General features: G+C 46.3%; 1 protein-coding gene across 1 annotated transcript in view; it reads left to right on the top strand.

Annotated features, from left to right (window-relative positions):
- Window positions 1–21495, top strand: part of herc1 (HECT and RLD domain containing E3 ubiquitin protein ligase family member 1) — a 265419-nt gene that overhangs the window by 127847 nt on the left and 116077 nt on the right. Inside the window, exons 27-33 of the mRNA XM_078199818.1 lie at window positions 2531–2746; window positions 4088–4208; window positions 10802–11039; window positions 12170–12342; window positions 15008–15163; window positions 19156–19262; window positions 20033–20143. Coding sequence (XP_078055944.1) covers window positions 2531–2746; window positions 4088–4208; window positions 10802–11039; window positions 12170–12342; window positions 15008–15163; window positions 19156–19262; window positions 20033–20143 — 1122 coding nt within the window. The remainder of the gene's footprint in view (window positions 1–2530; window positions 2747–4087; window positions 4209–10801; window positions 11040–12169; window positions 12343–15007; window positions 15164–19155; window positions 19263–20032; window positions 20144–21495) is intronic.

The raw sequence follows: 21495 nt of genomic DNA, 5'->3' as shown, positions 1-21495 counted from the left end.
TGTACCCTGTCGATGGTGGAAAGGCTTTGAGAAGTCAGGAAGTGATGCACACACACTGCAGAATAATCAGCCTCTACTGAATAAGCGGTTATACGGCTGGTTGAATTAAGTTTCTGATCAGTCGTGACTGCAAGGCTGTTGATGGTGGTTTCAACAGTCATGATGCCATTGAGGGGAGCTGCCTAACACTGCCTTGTTGGAGATGGCCATTGCCTGCAATTTTTGTGGCAGGAGTGCTACTTAGTCCAAGCCTGAATATTGTCCAGGTCTTGCGCTTCAGAGTTACAAATGGGATCAAACACTCTGCAATCATCAGCGAACACCCCAACTTCTTCCATCATCCATGTGGCATATACTCTCCACTTGTCTGGATGGGTGCAGCTCCAACAATGCTTAAGAAGCTTGACCCCATCCAGGACAAAGCAGCCCGCTTGATTGGCATCCCATCCACCACCTTCAGCATTCGGTGTACCATGAGGGTCACCGTCGACCAGAAACATAAAGAACAATTCAGGGGCTGACTAATACCCCAAAGCCTTTCCATCATCTACAAAGCACGAGCTGGGAGGGCAATGGAATGCTTGCATTTATCTAAATGGGTGCAGCTCCAACAACGCAAGAAGCTTGACACCATCCAGGACAAAACAGCCTGCATGACTGGTGCATAGTGGCAGCAGTGTGTACCATATACAAGATGCAGTGCAGCAAATTAACAAGGCTGCTTCGACAGCGCTTTCCAAACTTGCAACCTCTACCACCTAAAAGCCACAAACCACCCTGATATATCGCTCTTCAAACCTGGAACTTCCTTTCTTACAGCTGTGGGTGTACCTACACCAGATAGATAATAAATGCCTGCCCTTGCCAGTGACACTCTGAGGAGGAAAAGTCATTAATGAAGCAGCTGAAGGTGGTTGGGGCTACAACACTACCCTGGAGAACTCTGGCATTGATGCCCTTGGGCTGAGATGATTAGATGAGTTAATGTAAGGTGATTCATAGAATCATACAGCGCAGAAAAGGCCCATCGAGTCCACCTGAACTCTCACGTAATCCCACCTGCCAGCACTTGGCCCAGAGCCCTGAATGTTATGATGTGCCAAGTGCTCATCCAGATACTTTTTAAAGGATGTGAGACAACCCACCTCCACCACCCTCCCAGGCAGCGCATTCCAGACCGTCACCACCCTCTGGATAAAAAGGTTTTTCCTCACATCCCCCCCCCCCCAAACCTCCTGCCCCTCACCTCGATTCATTTTAGACCTTAAAAAACCCTCTGAATGGAAGAAGGAATTGGGCTATCGGGTTGATAAGATTATTGAAGAAAACATGAATAGAATTCTAGGTTTTAACACTTGAGGCAGAAAATATAAAAACCATGGAGTTATGATGACCCAATATAAATCCTTAGCGAGAGTATATGTGCCTTACTGGACTCCAGACTGCAGGAAAGATATTGAGACATTAAATGGCGGGTGAACTACAATACAAAGAATGACCCTGGAAAAGGAACTGTCTTTTCATTGGAACATGGCATTTTACAGCATGATGTCATAGAAGTGTTCAGTATTATGAAAAGATGGACATGGTAGAAAGAAGTACTGTTTTAAGTAGCTGAGGGACCGGGAGTAAAAACCCATGGTACAGAATTAAATGATATTTGGAACAAAGGAATTTCTTCACCAAATTGTGAGGCCATTGACTTTAACCCCTTGCAGCAGAAACCATGTCAACATTCGGCATTTAAACCCATCTGGTTCACTAATGGAAGCTTAGGAAAGGAAATCTGCCATCCTTACCTGGTCTGGCCGACATGTGACTCCAGAGCCACAGCAAAGTGGTTGACTCTCAACTGCACTCGGGCAACTAATAATGGGTAATAAATGCTGTGATGTGGAGATGCCGGCGTTGCGCCTGGGCTTGCAAAATCTCACCAACTGTCCTGGCTGGAGACAATACACATCTCTTTAACCTGTGCTTAACCCTCTCTCCACTCACATTGTCTGCACCTGTAACGACTTGATTACCTGTAAAGACTCGCATTCCAACCATTATTTTGTAAATTGAGTTTGTGTCGTTATATGCCCTGTTTGTGAACTGAAATCCCACTCACCTGACGAAGGAGCAGCGCTCCGAAAGCTAGTAGCTTTTGCTACCAAATAAACCTGTTGGACTTTAACTTGGTGTTGTGAGACTTCTTACAATAAATGCTGGCCAGCCAGCGACGCACATGCCCCACGAATGAATAAAAATAATTTTTAAAAAAGTAATTGGAGAGGCAGTTGAGGACAGTGGGATGAAGGGATGTAACCTTACGGAGCAGGCTAGAAAGATTTCTTCACAACTTGTTACTTGCATAGAGAGTAAATACTAGCACGGGCTGGTTGGGTGAATAGCCTCTTTTAAATTTCTTTGTGCAGAGGTCAGAAAGCCAACTTTAATAAGTTTATTTCAGTTATTGATGTGAAGTATTTAATTGAGTATGAAGCTGTGCAAGTGATGCTTGTTGTCCATCTTTTTTTTTAATTAGCTGCGTCTGGCAGCACTTCATCAAATCCTGGTGTTGCTTTCTGGAATGGAAGAAAAGGGCAGCCAGTTAACGGGGAATAATTGCCTGGCTTCATGGTTCCACTCTGCTTCCTTGCTTACTTCAGTCAGGTTACAATTCCTAGCAGGATGCTTTGGCCTGGGCACAGTGGGAAATGCGGGAATCAAAGGCGAGAGTGTCCAACTTCACCACTATCAGGTACGCACCAAATGTCGTCATCAGATTAGGGAGTGACTGAGAATAATCTGAAACACCGTGTCGGCTGATTTACGCAAAGGCTCCAGTTTATTGAATTACTTTTTACTTTAAGAATCTTGCTTTAAAAGATTGAGGTGACCCATGGAAATGCCACATACAAAACCACCACATACTTTATTAGACACTGTTAACCAGTTGCAAATAACTGCAAATAGACCCTTTTCTCTGAGTTCTAAAATTTACATTAATTAAAATAGCAAAATACTGTGGTTGTTGGAATCTGAAGCACAAAATGCTGGAAAATCTCATCAGGTCTGACAGCATCTGTGGCGAGAGAATAGAGCCAACGTTTCGAGTCTGGATGACCCTTTGTCAGAGCTAAGAGCAAAGAAAATCAGAAAAGATTTATAGTATAAGGGTGGAGGGGTGTAATAGGAGAAAGGGAAAGTAAATGAGGATAAAGAGGGGTGAGCGAGGTTCTAAAAGTGTCCATTATGTGATCAGAATGTGTGAATGGCAGAACAGACGTACAGATGGCTGAGGCACGGTGGCACAGTGGTTAGCACTACTGCCTCACAGCGCCAGGGACCCGGGTTCAATTCCCTGTTTGGGTCACTGTCTGTGTGGAGTTTGCACGTTCTCCCCGTGTCTGCGTGGGCTTCCTCCGGGAGCTCCGGTTTCCTCCCACAGTCTGAAAGACATGCTGGTTAGGGTGCATTGACCCGGACAGGCGCCGGAGTGTGGGGACTGGGGGGATTTCACAGTAACTTCATTGCAGCGTTAATATAAGCCTTACTTGTGACTAATAAATACACAGTGCCAGGGACTCGGGTTCGATTCCCAGCATGGATCACTATATGTGTGGCGTTTGCACATACTCCCCGTGTCTGCGTGGGTTTCCTCCGGGTGCTTCGGTTTCCTCCCACAGTCCAAAAGACATGCTGGTTATGTGCATTGACCCGAACAGGTGCCGGGCTGTGGCGACTGGGGAAATTTCACAGTAACTTCATTGCAGTGTTAATATAAGTCTACTTATGACACTAATAAATAAACTTAAACTCAACTTATAAACTAAATTAAAATTTATCAAAGTGTCAGCCACGGTTGTTGTTAGCACTCTTTTATTCTTCTGAGGCAGAAGATTGTAGTTTAGAGTCCTATTCCAAAGGCTTACCATTGCCCATGCAGTAGACTGAAGGAGTGTTTCTGCTCTGTTGAGAGTGCGTCTTTCAGATGAGATGCTAAACCCTCTCGGGTTGATATAAATGATTTTGTGGTACTAATTTGAAGAACAGCACGGAACAAGCAAGATGTAAAAGCTTCGTTAATTTGATCATTTAGGATGGCATCCGGGCTGCCAAGAGAAACATTCAGATGGATATTCAGGGTGCGGTTCACAAGATCTACCAACAACTATCTGCCACCCTCGAACGGGCTTTGCAAGCAAACAAACACCATGTTGGTAAGGAGCTGGAGCGTCGCGTTGAAATGGGATGATTGGAGACATTGACGTTCACTTTAGAAAGAGTCAAGTGTTACCTCCCTTTCACTTCATCTTTTATGTTGCCATTAATATATTTAAAGCATGTCAAAAACTAAATGCAAATCAGATTAATAGTGTAAATACATTGTGCCATGCACTTGTTAATACTGTCTGCAGTAGAATGTTGGTTCTGTATCCTACTCGACTATTAGGAACCCTGTCAAAAACTAACAACTGCATTTTGTTGTTGCTGCACTGAAATCATAGAAATCATAGAAACCCTACAGTGCAGAAGGAGGCCATTCGGCCCATCGAGTCTGCACCGACCACAATCCCACCCAGGCCCTACCCCCATATCCCTACATATTTTACCCACTAATCCCTCTAACCTACGCATCTCAGGACACTAAGGGGCAATTTTAGCATGGCCAATCAACCTAACCCGCACATCTTTGGACTGTGGGAGGAAACCGGAGCACCCGGAGGAAACCCACGCAGACACTAGGAGAATGTGCAAACTCCACACAGACAGTGACCCGAGCCGGGAATCGAACCCGGGACCCTGGAGCTGTGAAGCAGCAGTGCTAACCACTGTGCTACCGTGCCGTGCCGAAAGAGGCATTTTAGTATTCAGAAATATTTCCAATTCCTTATTTCCTATAGAATGTTCCTATTCTAACTCTATATCTGAAGCCCAGAAGAGCTTTTAAAATTTAAAAAAAAAACTAAGTTCCACAACCTACCCTGCCGCCTTTGATGATTTGTGTATGCAGATACCCAGTTAGCTCTGTTCCTGAGGAAATATATCTGAATATTAACCTGCTTCTGATAGTCAGTGAGTAAAATGTGTTTGTGTGTGAATTCGGCATTCCAAGCTTTCTTTTAGTTTCAAATGTCTGTAGTAATTTGAAGAATGTTGAACTGTATATCATGTTATGGTTACAGCACAGGAGGCCAGTCATGTCCGTGCAGTCCCTTGATTTGATTTATTGTCACGTATATATTGGGATACAGTGAAAAGTATTGTTTCTTACCCACTAAACAGACAAAAACGTACCGTTCATAGAGTACATGGGGGAGAAGGAAAGGTGAGGATGCAAAATATCGTATTGCAGATAGGGTGAAGAAAAAGATCAAATTAACATCCATGCCCCACGAATGAATAAAAAAATTGCTGGGCTGCATTTATTTCCCATCCCTAGTTGCCCAAGGGCCATAGAGAGTCAATCACATTGCAGTGGCTCTGGCGTCACCTGTAGGCCGGACCAGGTAAGGATTGCAGGTTTCCTTCCCTAAAGGATGTAAGTGAACCAGATGGGTTTATTCGACAATAGTTTCGCGGTCATCGGTAGATTCTTAATTCCAGATATTTTTTATTGTTTGGTGACAGTGCTCTTAATCACAGTTACTGCCATCCCCATTCCTCTCATCAGAACAACGAGTAGAGCAAATGTTTCGGGTCTACACAACCCTTCATCAGAACTGTTTCAGATTCCTGCGTCCGCAATATTTTGCATTTATCTGGAATAATTTAGGATTGATACAGGGGTATGGGGAGAGAGCAGGGCAGTGCGATTACTTTGGGGGAAGCTAACTGCAAAGACATGAGGGAGGAGCTGGCCAGGGTTGATTGGAAAGGGAGCCTACCAGGGAAGACAGTGGAACAACAATGGCAGGAGTTTTTGAGAGTTATTTGGGAGGCACAACAGAAATTCATCCCAAGGAGGAGGAAGCATGCTAAGGGGGAGGACGAGGCATCCATGGCTGACAAGGGAAGTCAAAGACAGCATAAAAGCAAAAGATAAAGCATACAAAGTGGCAAGGATTAGTGGAAGCCTTTAAAAGCGAGCAGAGGACAACTAAAAAAGCAATAAGGGGGGAGAAGATGAAATATGAGTGTAAGCTAGCTAGTAATATGAAAGAAGATGGGAAGAGTTTTTTTTCAATATATGAAAGGTAAGAGAGAGGCAAAAATAGCCATTGGACCACTGGAAAATGAAGCTGGAGAGGTAATAATAGGAAACAAAGCAATGGCAGAGGAACTGAATAGTTACTTTGCATCAGTCTTCACAGTGGAAGACACCAGTGGGATGCCAGAGCTCCAGGAGAGTCAGGGGGCACAGGTGAGTGTAGTAGCCATCACTAAGGAGAAGGTTCTGGGGAAACTGAAAGGTCTGAAGGTGGATAAATCACCTGGACCAGATGGACTACACACTAGGATTCTAAAAGTGATAGCTATGGAAATTGTGGAGGCATTGGTGGTGATCTTTCAGGAATCACTGGAGGCAGGGAGGCTACCAGAGGACTGGAAAGTAGCGAATGTAACACCACTGTTTAAGAAGGGAGGGAGGCAGCAGATGGGAAATTATAGGCCGGTTAGCCTGACTTCGTTCATTGGCAACATTTTAGAGTCCATTATTAAAGATGAGATTGTGGAATACTTGGAAGTGCATGATAAAGTAGAACTAAGTCAAGGGGAAGTCATGTCTGACAAATCTGTTAGAGTTCTTTGAGGAGGTAACAAGAAAGTTAGATAAAGGAGAAGCAATGGACGTGATTTATTTAGATTTCCAGAAGGCCTTTGACAAGGTGCCGCATAGGAGACTGTTAAATAAGTTAAGAGCCCATGGTGTTAAGGGTAAGATCCTGGTATGGATAGGGGATTGGCTGGCTGTCAGAAGGCAGAGAATGGGGATAAAGGGGTCTTTCTCAGGATGGCAGTCGGTGACTCGTGGTGTGCCTCAGGGGTTGGTGCTGGGACCACAACTTTTCACAATATACATTAACGATTTGGAGGAAGGAACTGAAGGCACTGTTGCTAAGTTTGCAGATGATACAAAGATATGTAGAGGGACAGGTAATCTTGAGGAAGCAGGGGGGCTGCAGAAGGACTTGGACAGGTTAGGAGAGTGGGCAAAGAAGTGGCAGGTGGAATACAGTGTGGAAAAATGTGAGGTTATGCACTTTGGAAGGAGGAATGGAGGCATAGACTATTTTCTAAATGAGGAAATGCTTAGGAAATCAGAGACACAGGGGCTTGGGAGTTATTGTTCAAGATTCTCAAGGTTAACGTGCAGGTTCAGTCGGCAGTTAGGAAGGCAAATGCAATGTGAGGATTCATGTCGAGAGGACTAGAATACGAGAACAAGGACGTACTTCTGAGGCTGTATAAGGCTCTGGTCAGACCCCATTTTGAGTACTGTGAGCAGTTTTGGGCCCCATATCTAAGGAAGGATGTGCTGGACTTGGAAAGGGTCCAGAGGAGGTTCACAAGAATGATTCCTGGAATGAAGAGCTTGTCATATGAGGAGCAGTTGAGGACTCTGGGTCTGTACTCGTTGGAGTTTAGAAGGATGAGGGGGGATCTTATTGAAACTTACAGGAAAGTGCGAGGCCTGGATAGAGTGGACGTGGAGAGGATGTTTCCACTAGTAGGAAAACTAGAACCAGAGGGCACAACCTCAGGCTAAAGGAACGATCCTTTAAAACTGAGATGAGGAGGAATTTCTTCAGCCAGAGGGTGGTGAATCTGTGGAACTCTTTGCCGCAGAAGGCTGTGGAGGCCAGGTCATTGTGTGTCTTTAAGACAGAGATAGATAGGCTCTTGATTAATAAGGGGATCAGGGATTATGAGGATGAGAAAAATATTAGCCACGATTGAATGGCAGAGCAGGCTTGAGTGGCCTAATTCTGCTCCTATGACTTATGGTCTTATGGTACAGGGCTATGGGGAGAGAGTGGGACAGTGGGATTAGTTTGGGGATTGATACAGGGCTATGGGGGAGCGGGGCATTGGGTGGCTCGGTGGCACAGTGGAATTGACCAGAATTCAATTCCGGCCTTGGGTGACTGTCCTGGTGTTTACAAATTCTCCCCGTGTCTGCGTGGGTTTCCTCCGGGTGCTCTGTATCTAAGGAAGGATGTGCTGGCCTTGGCCCCACAGTCCAAAGATGTGCAGGTTAAGTTGGTTGATTGGACAGGCTAAATTGCCCCTTAGTAGGCTAAGTGGATTAGCCATGGTAAATGTGTGGGACTACAGGGATAGGGCCTGGGTAAGATATTCTGGCAGAGTCAGTGCAGACCCGATGGGCCAAATGGCCTCATTCTGCACTGTAGGATTCTAATGTTTGGCCCTTCTTGTCAGTGACTGCCAGCCTACTTCCACCATCTCATTGTCTCGCAGACCTTTCCATCTCTTTCTTCCCTTTCTTCTTCCAGGACCACTCGCTCTGTGATACTTTTCCCACCATCTCTGTTATGGTTGCTCTGCCTTTTCCTCTTGCCCATGCGACACATTTGTTTGTTGCTTCTACACAATTGCCTGGGCCCCAAACCCTCATCTCGTGAAGCAACGGTTTGCAAACACCACACAATCCGTTCCTTCCACATTGTCTGGTCTTACCTCTTTGCTGCGTTTCCCTGTAGCTCATGGCAACAACTCAATGGGGTGAAATTTACAGGGTGTGGAGGTGGGTAGAGATGTAGTCACCATCCCTCCAGTTGCAGTGCCAGCTTTAAATCTGGCTGACCTGCAATAATATTACAATGGGAGAAGTTTAATTAATTGGGTGCGGGGGACTCTGTCCCTCAGGGGCAGGAAGTCCTGTCCTTCAGAGCTGTTAGCCCATCCGATTGGCTGGCATTTTCTCATCCCAGCAGCGCCAGAACACCCTAGTGGCCACTGCTGAAACTGCAAGCAGTGCCAAGAAGACCTGAAGTTAGATTCCGGACTTCAACTGAGCCCAGGCGTTTTGGCTGGGCGCTTTTCCATAACTACCGTGAAGGTGGAGAGAGGGAGGATGGTTTTTGAGGACTGGGGAGGGGTGGTAGGCACAAAAGGGGGGGGGGGTCATCTTTAGGGTTGGCTGTGGGTGGGAGAGGGGAAGCCCCCGTACAAAATCCATCCATCCCTGCCAGCCTCTAGTCCAAGCTGTCAAACCCAGCCGGCTGGTCTCCTTCATTCTGTTCCGCCTTGGCACATTGTGAGCTACAGTATTTTTTTAAGTTTATTTATTAGTGTCACAAGTAGGCTTACATTTACACTGCGATGAGGTTACTGTGAAAATCCTCTAGTTGCCACACTCCGGCACCTGTTCGGGTACACCGAGGGAGAATTTTAGCATGGCCAATGCACTCAACCAGCACATCTTTCAAGCTGTGGGAGGACACCGGAGCACCCGGAGGAAACCCATGCAAACATAGGGAGAACGTGCAGTCACCCAAGCCAGGAATCGAACCTGGGTCCCTGGCGCTTTGAGGCAGCAGTGCTGCCCCATTATTTCTGTCGGTAGAGAACAATACCATCCTCTATTGCAACACTGAGAACAACTTAATAGCACATAAAGCTGCAACTTCAGCCAATACAAGGTCAGAAAGAGAGATGTGGATCAGCTGGGTGATTGCTTTCTTTGTACCTTTTGTGTCTCCTGAATAGCTGCTGAAATATGTTTGCACACTTTGGTCCAATTATCTATACACCAACTCCGTATCACTTACACTCTGCTGCTGGTCTTGATTTCCTGTGTATGGAATGCCTCCAATGATGAACTCGGGCATTACACTTTCTACAATGTTTGCAGTATGTAGATTGCAAATATTGTAAACCAAAAGAGAGAATGCTGGAAAATCTCAGCAGGTCTGGCAGCATCTGTAAGGAGAGAAAAGAGCTGACGTTTCGAGTCCAGACGACCTTTTGTCAAAGCTAAAAGGCAAAGAAAGTGGGAGATATTTATACTGCAGTGAGAGGGAATGAAAGATGAGTCATAGCCACAGAAACCAGGGAAGTCAGATAATAGCTGCCCAAAGAGAGAATAAAGGGTGTGAATGGCCAAACGGCAGAGAAGCTACAATGAAGATGTTGGGGTGGAGGAAAATGGATGGGACAGAGGTAAGATTTAGAAAAGGAGAAGCAAAGGGAGGGGGGGGGGGGGAAGTTAAGGGAAGGGGCGTAAAGTAAGGGAACAGAATAAAATGAAGAAAGACAATAAAGAAATAAAAGGTAGAGAACAGTAAAAAAATAAATTAAATTGAATGAAAACAAAGGGGTCCAAGGTGGGGTAGAGCGAATCATCTGAAGTTGTTGAATTCGATGTTGAGACCGGAAGGCTGTAAAGTGCCGAGTCGGAAGATGAGATGCTGTTCCTCCAGTTTGCGTTGAGCTTCACTGGAACATTGCAGCAGGGCCAAGGACAGACATGTGGGCATGGGAGCAGGATCGTGTGTTAAAATGGCAGCAACCGGAAGGTCAGGGTCCTTCCGAAAGTACTCGGAAGGACCGAAGCTAATCAGCAAAAGTGATCACCCAGTCTATGCTTGGTCTCTCCGATTATAGAGGAGACCACATTGGAAGCAGCGAATGCAATAGAATGCAAAAGAGGTGCTAGTGAAACGCTGCTTAACCTGGAATGAGTGTTTTGGGCCTTGGATGGTGAGCATGGAAGAGGTAAAGGGACAGGCGTTACACCTTCTGCGATTGCAAAATTTAATATTTAAATTGTAATATTTAAAAATTGCCGGTTATCATTGGTGCATTATTTAAAATGCATAATATTTGCTTTTATTCCTGTTTCCAGGAGCTCAACAACGCCTTTTGCTGGTCACAGTATTCGCACTGAGTGTGCGTTACCAGCCGGTGGATGTCTCTCTGGCAATCTCCAGTGGTTTGTTGAACGTCCTATCCCAGTTGTGTGGCACTGATACAATGCTGGGACAGCCACTGCAACTGATACAAAAGCCAGGCGTTTCACAGCTCAGCACTGCTTTGAAGGTTGCCAGCACTAGATTGCTTCAGATCCTCGCCATCACCACTGGGTAAGAACATGTTTTTTTTTTTGGTTTTCTATCAATAACCATTTGGGCCACAACGATACCACAATTACACTGACCCAAGAAGGTGAGAGCTGGCCTGCTGTCAATCGGTCTTCGTTAAACCACAGCATCATTCTGAATGACGACCTAACCCCATTTTGCAAAACAAAATTTCAAATGTCCGTAGTGTAAGTTTCCCTTCAGTGGGCTGGATTTTCACTATCGGGGCAGCTAGCTGGAGCCAGGAAATTTCCTAACTTGGCAGACCCGCCTTGGCAGAAAGTGCCTGGTTAGACCCAATTTCTGCTCTTGGAGTCGGGCGGGGGGAGGTGAGAGAATCGGGTCTGCTGCCCTGGGACACAGAACGGAGGCAGCCACAGGCAGTGCCAAGTTGAGCTGTTTAAAAGGTCCCCTCAATTATCTGGGACTCCGTCCCAGTTGTTTCATTAGATTTTAGGCCCTGTAGCCCACACCCCATGCACTCCTATGCCATCTTAATACAAACTCGTGTCGCGCCACCTACCACCCTTTCCCTTTTACACTATGCCAAATCACTTGGGTATCCACCAAGGGCAGATCTTGGAGGCCATATTGAGATGAAATAAAATAAAGGTGTAAATATCTATTACAGGCGTTGCTATATTTTTTTAAAAAACTCCCATTCATGAAATCCCATTCAAAACTTTTATATCATAAGTGCTTAATCCCTTATAAAACAAACGAGATATGTGAGGGATACTTTTTGTCTGGTAATTGTGTATTCCGATACGGAGCTGGAAATGCATGGAGGCTGCGCCACCCAGCGGGGAGCCCGTTAAACGGCCATCGCTGATGTCACACAGTGCAACGGGCTGGCCCCCCCCACCCCCGGTCTTCATTCAATCCAGAGCCTCTGAAACCATAGTTAATTCCATTTCATTCCTCACTGAACAGCTAGACGTTCTCCTATGCAGCCTTTCCTTTTTCTACTTGCCCTTCTCAAATCATCCTCCTGTAAAACGACCTATGAAAATTCAGCACAGGTTATGGGTTAAACCCAGGGTACGGCAAAGTATGGCACACAATCATTTTAAGACCAGAATAACCTTTCGTTCAGCGGTTCAAATATGCATGCTTTAATTCTTACTCCACAGAACCTATGCAGACAAGCTGAGCCCGAAGGTTGTTCAGTCTCTCTTAGACTTGCTGTGCAGTCAGCTGAAGAACCTACTCTCTCAGGCTGGCGTACAGCTAACGCCCTTGCACGGAGATGGAGAAAACAAATTAGATGAGACTGGTGAGGCTGAGGACACCAAAGATTTAAAAGGTATTGAAACCTATCTTGCATCGTACATTAAAATGAGGGTTGGGGTGGGGGGAACGGTAGTGGGGTATCTGCAATGGGTGTAAACCTCTGGTTTAAAATTCTGGGTTAAAGTCCAACAGGTTTATTTGGTAGCAAACGCCACTAGCTTTCGGAGCGCTGCTCCTTCGTCAGGTGACTCACCTGACGAAGGAGCAGCGCTCCGAAAGCTAGTGGCGTTTGCTACCAAATAAACCTGTTGGACTTTAACCTGGTGTTGTTAGACTCCTTACTGTGTGTTTACCCCAGTCCAACGCCGACATCTCCACATCATTAAAATTCTGGGACATTAGTTCTGATTATGCCGTTAACTCTGGCAACCCCAGCACTTGGATGTGACCCTGTCAGATTATTTTCCACTTCAACCCCTGTGAGAGCTGCCTTCTGACGTAGTCCTTAAATAATTGATCCAAGCTGCCTTTCATCACGCCTGATGACTCCTGTGTTTGGTGCGGATTGCATTAGGAGCTGCTCTTGTGGGTAGAGCGTTGCATAGAAGAAAATGGCTATGGCGCAGGCACTCTCCCAGAATCCAGAGCACCGTTTAAAAAAAAATCCCCTGTTGCACCTGGAGGGATGCAATATCCCACCTGCATCGCGCCTGTGAATTTTGGCTCGGAGCTTTTCTTTTGCTTGTTTGAGAGAAAGTATAAAGAATTCTGCAGAGATAGAGATTTTCCATATTCCACAGTCCCAGTGAAGTGGTTCCTGAGGTAAATTCTTTCCCTGTAGTGTGTAATTGCTCCCTCTTCAGCTTGCTGAGATTAAAGCACATGTGGGTCTTCTCTGGTAAAGCGTGTGATGGTTAGGCTTACAGATTTACTTCCTTCAATAAGAAATGTTCACACTATGGGCAGAATCTGGCAGTGTGTCAAGATATAGAACATAGAACAGTACAGCACAGAACAGGCCCTACTGAAAACTGCCGTGTTTCTTTCCATGATGTGGAGTTGCCAGCGTTGGACTGGGGTAGGCACAGTAAGTAGTCTGACAACACCAGGTTAAAGTCCAACAGGTTTATTTGGTAGCACGAGCTTTCGGAGCGTCGCCCCTTCATCAGGTTGCCCCTTCATCACCCACCTTATGAAGGAGCAACGCTCCGAAAGCTCGTGCTACCAGATAAATCTGTTGGACTTTCACCTGGTGTTGTGAGACTTCTTACTGTTTCTCTTGCCAAATCTTCTGGCACTTTGTCTACCTCAACCACCCCCCCCCCTCCCGCAGCTCCCACATCACAAACAAATGAGTTCCCTTCCATCAGGCTCCCAGTCGGGTCTTGTGACTCTGGCACAGGTTGGCATGGTGCCAACCTGGCACTGTTAGGGGACAGTGCCTGGCCATGTGCCCCCCCCCGCAGCTCCCATGTCACAAATAAATGAGTTCCCTTCCATCAGGCTGCCACTAGGATCTGCCTTTGGCACAGGCTGGCATAATGCCACCTTAGCACTATCATGGGGCAGTGCCTGGTCATGTCCCTTCCCCCGCCCACCAGGGGGCTATATTCACCTTCCCGCCCCCAGGGAATCCCCATGACAGGTTCACGTCTGGGCGAACCTGTGGTAAACCTCGGCAACGTGTGGAAGTACAGCTCGGGGTCAATATACAGTGGGAGGGTGGTTAGTATTAAAATTAATGCCAATGCATTAAAATTAGTTTCCAACACTTTGTGGGCATGAACCTGACAACGTCACTGGTGAGGGATGGAGAAAATCACGTTTCCCGATCATCTCCGGATTTTCAGCCCATGTCATCGTTCTCTCTGGTGACGGATGTCGGCTGAAAATCGAGCCCTTGGACTTTTCTTTTCAAGATTAAAAAAACATTAATTAACTTAATGCTGACTTTAATTCATACAACCATAAAAGCACAGAAGGAAGTCATTTAGCACCACATTTGCAGGCCTGATAGAATCATAGTATCTCTACAGTGCAGAAGGAGGCCATTTGGCCCATCAAGTCTGCACCGACCAAATTCCACCCAGGCCCTATCCCTGTAACCCCACATATTTACATTGCTAATCCCCCTGACACTAAGGGTCAATTTAGCATGACCAATCAACCTAACCCGCACATCTTTGGACTGTGGGAGGAAACCTGAGCACCCGGAGGAAACCTACGGGGAAAATGTGCAGACTTTGCACAGACAGTTATCCGAGGCTGGAATCGAACCCAGGTCCCTAGCGCGGTGAGGCAGCAGTGCTAACCACTGTGCCACCATGCTGCCCGGCACACAGACAGTGACCCGAGGCTGGAATCGAACCCGTGTCCCTGGCGCAGTGAGGCAGCAGTGCTAACCACTGTGCCACCATGCTGCCCGGCACACAGACAGTGACCCGAGGCTGGAATCGAACCCGTGTCCCTGGCGCAGTGAGGCAGCAGTGCTAACCACTGTGCCACCATGCTGCCCGGCACACAGACAGTGACCCGAGGCTGGAATCAAACCCGTGTCCCTAGCGCAGTGAGGCAGCAGTGCTAACCGCCGTGCCGCCCGGTGGGAGTTATTCATTACAATCTCATTTCTTTACCCTGTCGCCATATCAAATAATTCTTTGATTCCCATGCCAGAATTTCCCTCAATTTCCTGAAAGTGTCTGAGTTAATTGAAATCTTGTTCTGATTTTTTATTTCAGCCATTCTTCGAAAGCAGCACACAGCAGAGCTGCAGCTGGGAGACTTTCTCGTTTTCCTGCGGAGAGTTGTTTCCTCAAAGGCCATTCAGTCAAAGATGGCCTCGCCCAAATGGACTGAGGTGCTCCTTAATATAGCTGCTCAGAAGTATTTTTCCGGTAAGGAACTCCTATTGCAACACTCCTCAACAATTAACTAAGCCTTCATAATTCCGAAACTTGATACTAGCAGGTCTGCCATGGGGTGGCACGTGGGCAGTCTGTGGTCCAATAATGCGATTGGGAAATGCAGCAGATAACCTGGGCTGCTCCACTAGTCAGTGTCCAAATGTAGGTGGTTGCAGCTCCCTTTCATAAAGCCCCAAGTCACATACTTGGGAATTATAGTGACCCACAACAAACACAAGATTCAAAGGAAACCGATGCACACAACAGCCCAATTGCCCCTGCCCAAAGGTGCGAGTTCGCTACGATCCATTTTAGGATTGTTGGGATATTCATAGAATCTTCATACAATCCCTACAGTGCAGAAGGAGGCCATTTGGCCCATCAAGTCTGCACCGACCACAATCCCGCCCAGGCCCTATTCTCGTAACCCTAATTTATGCTGTTAATCCCCCCGACACCATCAATATTATAGGAACCACACTAATGGTTTCGCCACCAAAGCCTCTGCGCACTCAGAACTCAAACAAAGAAGGCCCTGTGGAATTGGACAGAGTAGCACGCGCAAGCTGTCTCCAAATTATCACAAGCCCTGGCGAAGACTCCACCAAACCTATTGTGACCTGGGATGACGCAAGAGGATGTGCGAGATCCACCTGCATGCTAAGAGGGCCCTGAGTTCATCTGTCACTGTGAGCTCAGTGAATTGAATCCAACTGCCCAATCGACGGCACAGTGGGTTAGCACTGCTGCCTCAGCGTCAGGGACCCGAGTTCAATTCCGGCCTCGGGTCACTGTCTGTGTGGAGTTTGCACATTCTCCCCATGTCTGTGTGGGTTTCCTCCAGGTGCTCCGGTTTCCTCCCACACTCCAAAAGATGTGTGGGTTAGGTTGATTGGCCAAGCTGAATTGATCCTAGTGTCAGGGGGATTAGCAGTAGAAATGTGTGGGGTTACGGGTATAGGGCCTGGGTGGGATAGTGGTCGGTACAGGCTTAATGGGCTGAATGGCCTCCTTCTGTACTGTAGGGATTCTATGATTTCACCAGACCAGGTAGTATCTATTTCTCGGGCAATTAGCCTAGTTGGGGAAAGTTAATTCAATCTGCTGTGTAAAAATTGTTTCTTTAATCTGTGCCTATTTTTAAGAAAGCCAAGTTTAAACCACAGTCCTTTGTCTCGTAAAGTAAAAGCACTTGAGTAAATGTGATAAACTGGTCGACGTCTCTGTATGGAATATTTCACAGGCAACACTGTTTTCAACTGCTTGCAAATTTTAATCTTTAGATTCAGATTTTTAAAAGGTTATTTTCCATCCATTATAAAATGTGTTTGGCATGTGTGTGCCAGACACGAGACATGTTTTTAAGCAGCAGCAAGTTGGTAAATATTCCTGTAATTACAGAATAGTATTGTATGATGTAATACACGGTCTGAACACATTGAGGTTAATTCCTATTTGTTCAGGGAGATTTGCAGATTAGATCATTTAGTTTAGAATTGCGTGCAAAAACATGCTGAAAGTTGCAGAGCAATTTTTACAAGACGTCCTGGAACGTGACACCAGGCACTTTGATATACAGCTTTTAACATGGTAAAGCTTTTGGCTAAATCTCAAAAACAGTGTTGTAAAATCCTCCCCTCAGTTCCTAAAAATGATCTTATTTTCACGAGCTAAAGTAATCCTTTGCAGTGAGTGGCTTTCCTTTGTCAGCCTGGGTTGAAACTCTTCAGTCTGTGGCAGGTTTATACCTTGGGTTTAAAAGCCCTCCAATGTAGAGAGTTCATTTTTTTCAGGTGTTGCACGAAGCCACCTGCAGATTATGGGCAGCGTCTTCTGTTCTGGAGACTGAGACCAGGTGAGAGGCAGGCAGGAATAACAGTAAGATTCCCACTGGGTGGCCGGATGGCTGAACACACTCCCTTCCACTGTTCAGCTCATGAATTATGCGTTTGCGAGAAGCTCGGTGCATTTCGTGGTGGGACAAACAGGAAGCCGCCAGCCCTCCTGTTACACACGGAGTCGGAGGTTCTGGACAGTTATTCACTCAATGCAGGAGCTCTGCGTGACTGCTCCAGAATCCTTGCAGATGCAGCTCGTACTGGAGAAGCTGGCAGATGTGAAAAACTACATCCTGGGATATACAAGGATGCCTTTTGCTCATTTCTAGATGAGAGTACTGCCAGCGATGCATTTGTGGTTGGGCCAATGCGTGCCGTTGCAGCAGACCATGTTCACCAGCATCTGGACCTTGTAGAGACCCCACTGCCTCTTGCTGCTAAAGTCCTTGCTCCTGTGGCAACCTACAATGGTTCCCCTCCGCGCTGCCCTCCTTGACTGTGACTGTTCTCTCCTCTCGCCAGTACCCTGAGTGCAGGCCCCATAACCACCATCGACCCCGCCCTCTCAGACACTGTTTCCACTTCAGACATTCTCCACCCCCCCCTTCCCCACTTAGCCTGCTTCTCCTGTCCAGCCTTTGCTCCACCCTCCATACCACCGTCTTCCAGCATTCGCGTGCCTCCCCTGTCCAGCCTTAGTGCAGCTTTTGCAGATGGTACTCTAATGATGCAAGGTCCTCAAGAAGGCGAAAGTAGCATCTACTAACCTCCAAAGTCATGAAAGAGGTGAAACCCTTGCCAGGTGCACGTCACTTGTGTACAGTTCTGAATTCACACTGGCAGGGAGCCTAATATGGAGAGAGAACATTGGTGAGGTGGCCTTTTAGTGAGCGTGCATAAGAAGTTGTGATACATGCTGTCTTGTCTTGTCTTGTACCAAACTACGTGCCCTGCCCATCACATTCCAGCTGCTGATGTGACTGGAGTGTTACACCCTACATGTTGATGCAGCATGTCTATGCTGCTACATTCCGGAGAATAATGATGCCCACTGTTGCCGATGGTCTTTCTCTCGGGGCTATGTATTGCTAAATTTAAGCTAATACAAAGGCTCATGAAACGCAGTGTACTAATTTTAAGACATGACTTTATTTAACCAAATGATTGAATGGGAGAATGATATAAAGTAGCCCAGCACTCGAGGTATAGAATGCGGGCAGCCCAATATCACTCTAAAGAACAATGTTCCCGGTAAGGTGGGCATTATCCAATAAACATTAATACAAATCACTCAATAATCATCCTGTCATTAACTCCAGCCAATAACAACACACATTCTAACCTCGTGGGATTTCATTTGTCATTAATTACAGATGTTACCACCCTTCTGTTGCCCAGCAACGTGGGATGCTGGACAGTGAAATGGGGTAATGATTCCCACTGAATTAAACCCACGGGACTCTCGTCTGACGCTGAGAAATCCCTTGTGTCGGCCTTCCATCTGTGTTATCAGCTCGGAGCTGTATAGCTCTATTCAACAAATTGGCATTGGTAGTCATCTTGTTTTCAATCACTGCTGATAACATAACTGTATTCAGTGAAATGCTAAGCACATTTGTCTGACACCAATATTAAGGCGGCATGGTGGCACAGTGGTTAGCACTGCTGCCTCACAGCGCCAGGGACCCGGCTTGAGTCACTGTCTGTGTGGAGTCTGCACGTTCTCCCCGTGTCTGCGTGGGTTTCCTCCAGGTGCTCCGGTTTCCTCCCATAGTCCGAAAGACATGCTGGTTAGATGCGGAATGAAGGCTCTGCCTATACCTCCTCCCATCAAGCCCTGTTGTATTTTGTCATTGACTGAAGCTTCACAAAATCCTAAAAATCAAACTACATTCATTTCATAAATACAAAATACATGTTTTTAAATGAAAAATACTTGTTGTTCCTATAGAGCTGTCTTCTTCAGCAACAGCCCTCGTCAGCGCTCTCCGTAGCCTACGGTCAATCACTCTTATGTCAGTATTGTGTTAGTGTTCTTAAATCACATTATCATGGGTTTATCAGCCTAATTAGCCCCCTACATCAACCACAAATCCTAATACTGTGCCGGGATACCTGAAGTCTGTGTTGTCTTTTGTTGGGCAGGTGTGCCACTGGTTGGGAACCTGAGAACGAGGCTGCTTGCTCTCCACGTTCTAGAAGCGGTGTTGCCTGCCTGTGAGTCAAGTGTGGAAGATGACCAAATGATACAGGTAAAGGAGAAGCATCGGTTACAAAATTTGTGCTAAATATATATTTTACATGGTACTGAAAGACTAGAAACCTGCTTGTGTCGAAATCTGTCTAGCTAAAAATCTTTCAATAAAGTTTATTTACTCGTCACAAGTAGCTTGCATTAACACTGCAATGAAGTTACTGTGAAAATCCCTTAGTTACCACACTCCGGCACCTGTTCGGGTACTCTCCACTCACATTGTCTGTACCTGTAAAGACTTGATTACCTGTTAAGACTCGCATTCCAACCATTATCTTGTAAGTGAGTCTGTGTCTATATATGTCCTATTTGTGAACCCAACTCTCCACTCACCTGATGAAGGGGCAGCGCTCCAAAAGCTCATGCTATCAAATAAACTGTTGGACTTTAACCTGGTGTTGTGAGACTTCTTACTGTTCGGGTACACTGAGGGAGAATTTAGCATGGCCAATGTACCTAACCAGCAGGTCTTTCGGGCTGTGGGAGGAAACCGGAGCACCCAGAGGAAACTCACGCAGACACGGGGAGAATGTGCAGACTCCGCACAGACAGTGACCCAAGCCGGGAATCGAACCCGGGTCCCTGGCGCTGTGAGGCAGCAGCACTAACCACTATGCCACCGTGCCACCCTAATATTGGCGGTAGACAAACGTGCTTAGCATTTAAATGCAGGGCGACCTATTTAATATGCTGCATTAATGAGATTGCAGCTATTGTTTGCTGTGTACACATGTCGTGCCTTTCACCTAATTTATTTAATGTTTCCAGGTTGTGGAACACCTTTTCTTGCTCATCTCTGACTGCATGTGGGAGGCACCAATTGCTCAGGCAAAACATATGATTCAAATAAAGGAGAAGGAGCAAGAAATAAAATTACAGGTAACGTGACCTGCGTATTCTCAATGAACACACAATCTGGTGGCTCTCCACTGCTCTGCTATCAAATTAATAAGGAGCAGCGCTCCGAAAGCTAGTGGCGTTTGCTACCAAATAAACCTGTTGGACTTTAACCTGGTGTTGTTAGACTCCTTACTATCAAATTAATTAGCAGGTCTTCAAATCAAATGGGTGGCAGAAATGAGACTGCATTTCAAAATGAGAACCAGCTTAAAAAGGTCATTAATCAAGTAAATGTGGGGAAAGGACCAGGCGGAATGGGGACTAAATGGGTGGCGCTTGCAGATTGGGCAGTGGGATGAATGAATGCTCGGCGTAGTACATAGCTGAGGTCCTAGAGGCTGAGAAGTTGAGGAAAGGATATTGCGCCGCTTGTTCATTCCATCTAATGGTTAAGTAGAAAACAGCATTAAACTATAGCGATGCCTCTGAAAATGCAATACTGGACTGAAGTGTCAGCTCAGAATGTGAACTGGCAGCATTAATTGCATCCTGAGAATAGTCAGCAAGTAGACTGGAGTGATGGGGAAGTTAGAGAGCGGCGAGGTGGGGCAATCTGGAACAAGAGTTCACAGAAAATGCTGGAAAATCTCAGCAAGTCTGACAGCATCTGTGGAGAGAGAATAGAGTCTTCCGGACTCCCAACGTTGGCTCTATTCTCTCTCCACAGTTGCTCTCAGAACTGCTGAGATTTTCCAGCATTTTCTGTTGTTGTTTCAGATTCCAGTATCCGCAGTTTTTTTAAAAATTTATACAGGAGGCCGTTGTTTTAGACTAAGGGGGGGTAGATTTACAACTGAGATGAGGGGAAATTACTACTGTTTAAAGTTTATTTATTCGTCACAAGTCGGCTTGCGTTAACACTGCAATGAAGATACTGTGACTATCCCCTAGTCGCCTGTTTGGGTTACACTGAGGGAGAATTTAGCACGGCCAATGCACCCTAACCAGCAAGTTTTTCAGCCTGTGGGAGGAAACCGGAGCACCCGGAGGAAACCCACGCAGAGAACGTGCAGACTCCGCACAGTGACCCAAGCCAGGAATCGAACCCAGGTCCCTGGTGCTGTGAGGCAGCAGTGCTAACCACTCTGCCACCGTGCCACCCATAGAAGGTGGAGTCCTGCTGAGTTTAACTGGCTGTCCTTTCAGATTATTAAAAATTCAATTTGCTTTCCTGGTGGCTCGCCAGGATGATGGTCGTCTGGCAAGATAGACAAGGCAATTGATAAGAATTGGAGTCTTCGTGGGGGTGAGATTAGTGTCTGTGATGGGTATGGAGGAGAAGGAGGGGGAGGGAAATGGGAGGGAGTGAGTGCAGAAGAAGAAAGGGAGAT

Source organism: Mustelus asterias, chromosome 29, assembly GCF_964213995.1.
Source record: "Mustelus asterias chromosome 29, sMusAst1.hap1.1, whole genome shotgun sequence".
Lineage (NCBI taxonomy): Eukaryota > Metazoa > Chordata > Chondrichthyes > Carcharhiniformes > Triakidae > Mustelus > Mustelus asterias.
The sequence above is the reverse complement of the archived record's forward strand: the minus strand, read 5'-3'. Positions and strand labels throughout refer to the sequence as shown.